This window comes from Dipodomys ordii, unplaced genomic scaffold (genome assembly GCF_000151885.1).
Source record: "Dipodomys ordii isolate 6190 unplaced genomic scaffold, Dord_2.0 Scaffold2307, whole genome shotgun sequence".
Lineage (NCBI taxonomy): Eukaryota > Metazoa > Chordata > Mammalia > Rodentia > Heteromyidae > Dipodomys > Dipodomys ordii.
Window position 1 is genome coordinate 5,694 of NW_012269523.1, and position 2,020 is coordinate 7,713.

The 2,020-nt window shown below is 51.7% G+C and overlaps 1 protein-coding gene across 1 annotated transcript in view; it reads right to left on the minus strand.

Annotated features, from left to right (window-relative positions):
- LOC106002043 (serine/threonine-protein kinase SIK1-like) overlaps positions 1-2,016 on the minus strand; it is a gene marked incomplete at its 3' end in the record, with an annotated part of 7,703 nt that extends 5,687 nt beyond the window's left edge. Inside the window, exons 1-2 of the mRNA XM_013036966.1 lie at positions 1,870-2,016; positions 1,337-1,453 (exon numbers count right to left, since the gene is read on the minus strand). Coding sequence (XP_012892420.1) covers positions 1,337-1,453; positions 1,870-2,016 — 264 coding nt within the window. The remainder of the gene's footprint in view (positions 1-1,336; positions 1,454-1,869) is intronic.
- Between the last annotated feature and the right edge of the window lie 4 nt (positions 2,017-2,020).

Here is a 2,020-nt window from a genome sequence, read left to right on the forward strand (position 1 = left end):
GGCGCTGTGGCTCAAGTGGTAGAGTGCTAGCCTTGAGCTGAAGAGCTGAGGGACAGCACCCAGGCCCAGAGTTCAGGCCCCATGACCGGACCCAAAAAAAAAACAAAAACAAAAACAAAAAAAGACACTCTTAAAGGGAGTTGCTTTGAGCCGTAGATTGAATAAGGGAAGTGTTACTACCATTCTGGCAATTCTGTTGACAGTTTTAACTGTCCTTCACATGTGGTAAGATCTCTGCCAATTCCTTTCTCCATGAAAAGGGGAGAGGGAAAAAGAAAAGTCTGTGTGGTTAGACTTTTAAACCTACAAGGAAGAAGTGCTTCAGACTTCCAGCCTGGTTAGCCCACCCAGTCCCAAAGGTCGAGCTGCCTGAGGCAGCAGTGAGAACATCCACCCTGGCTTCCAGCACTCAGCTCCACGCTGACGGGGGAGAGACAGGAGGGAGGAACCGAGGCCACACAAGTCAGCCATGCAGCACAATTCCCAGGTGTGGACAGCAGCGGCGAGGCCCCGAAGGACACTTCATTATCTCCGAGGGCAACTTAAAAATGATAGCCACATAATGCCTAGGCCGAGTCCACTCAGAGGTACGAGGTGAAACACGAGCTCCCACCAGCCTACCTTCACTTACACAGAGTGCAAGCGCCAGTGTGTGGGTCGGGTTAAGTTACAAAGTTCTGTACTCTTGCACTGACACAAACCCTCCAACTGGCCTCACTTTGTCTTTATCACTAGGAAGTACGTGAGAGATTGTGTTGGGTCCTGATTTCTTATTTCTCAAAGATGTAATTAATACTTTCAACACAAACAAAAATAAAGTCATAAAAGAAACCAACAGGGTGAGAGGCACGAAGGGCAAACTCCAAGTGGCCTGCCTCCTCTCCACCCGGCCCCAAAGAGTTAACCCGGGAAGACAAAGGCTTACTGCCGCCATTGCACACACAAGTTGAGGGAAACTGGCAGGAGCGGTTGCTTTTAAAGTTTAATCATTATCAGCAAAGGTGGGAGTTTCTGGTTTCACTCAAATATGTCTTAATCACTAAGAGCCTGCGGGGCAGCTGCATAGTAGGTGTGATTCTCATAGTGACCACTTCAAAACTGGAACAAATGGTATGAGGTGAGCCTTCAATGAAGCAGAGCTCCGATGTGACCAAACAGCAAGAAAATAATTCTCTGTACAGCTCACCATAATCAATTCCCTTTATGTGTGCAGTTCCCAGACCCCCACCATGTCTGGAAAGGGGCCACCGGCAGGACCCACAGCCAGGCTGTGCAGGAAACAAGGAGTGACAAACTTGCAACAGAACACCCCAGCGAGGAGGGTGGAAGCCCCTACCTGGTAGAGCTTGATGATGTGTGGGTGGTTCAGGAGCTTCATGAGCTGGACCTCCCGGTAGATCTTCTCCAAATTGCCAGAATCCAATCGTGTCTTATCGATTATTTTTATTGCCACCTACGGATTTAGTTAAAAAATATTAAACATTATCTCTTGACTTCATTTACACTTTTCCCCCCAACACTGAATGCCTCCAAAAAGTTACACAAAGTTGGTGTGTGTGTGGGGGGGGGGGGTTAAGGCAACCACTCCTGTTGTTTGGAGGAAGCCAAGTTAAATAAATAAACGCCTCTGGCTAGTGCGCTACCAGGGCCGGGCCCTGGGGGTTTGCTGGGTCGTCTTGTTGCTGGTCATTTCTTTGTCTTTCTGGCCATTCTCCACTAACGGTAGGAATCGTGCAGGAATATAAACCCGGCACGGCTTTCTTCACCGGGCTAGAAACTCCTGGTGCAGACCCTCCCCCCCCTCTGCAGGCCAGAAGGAGCCGGGCCGCCCGCAACCCCCCACCCCCGTCCCACCGCCCGGCCCCGCACCTGCGTTTTGGTGACTCGGTGCCGCGCCAGCTTCACCACCGCAAAATTGCCTTTGCCCAGGGTCCGCTCCACGTCGTAGAAGCCCACGCGGAGCGGCTTGGGCCGGGCCTGGCCGGCGCCCGCGGGGCCCGCGCCGCACTCGGACATGATC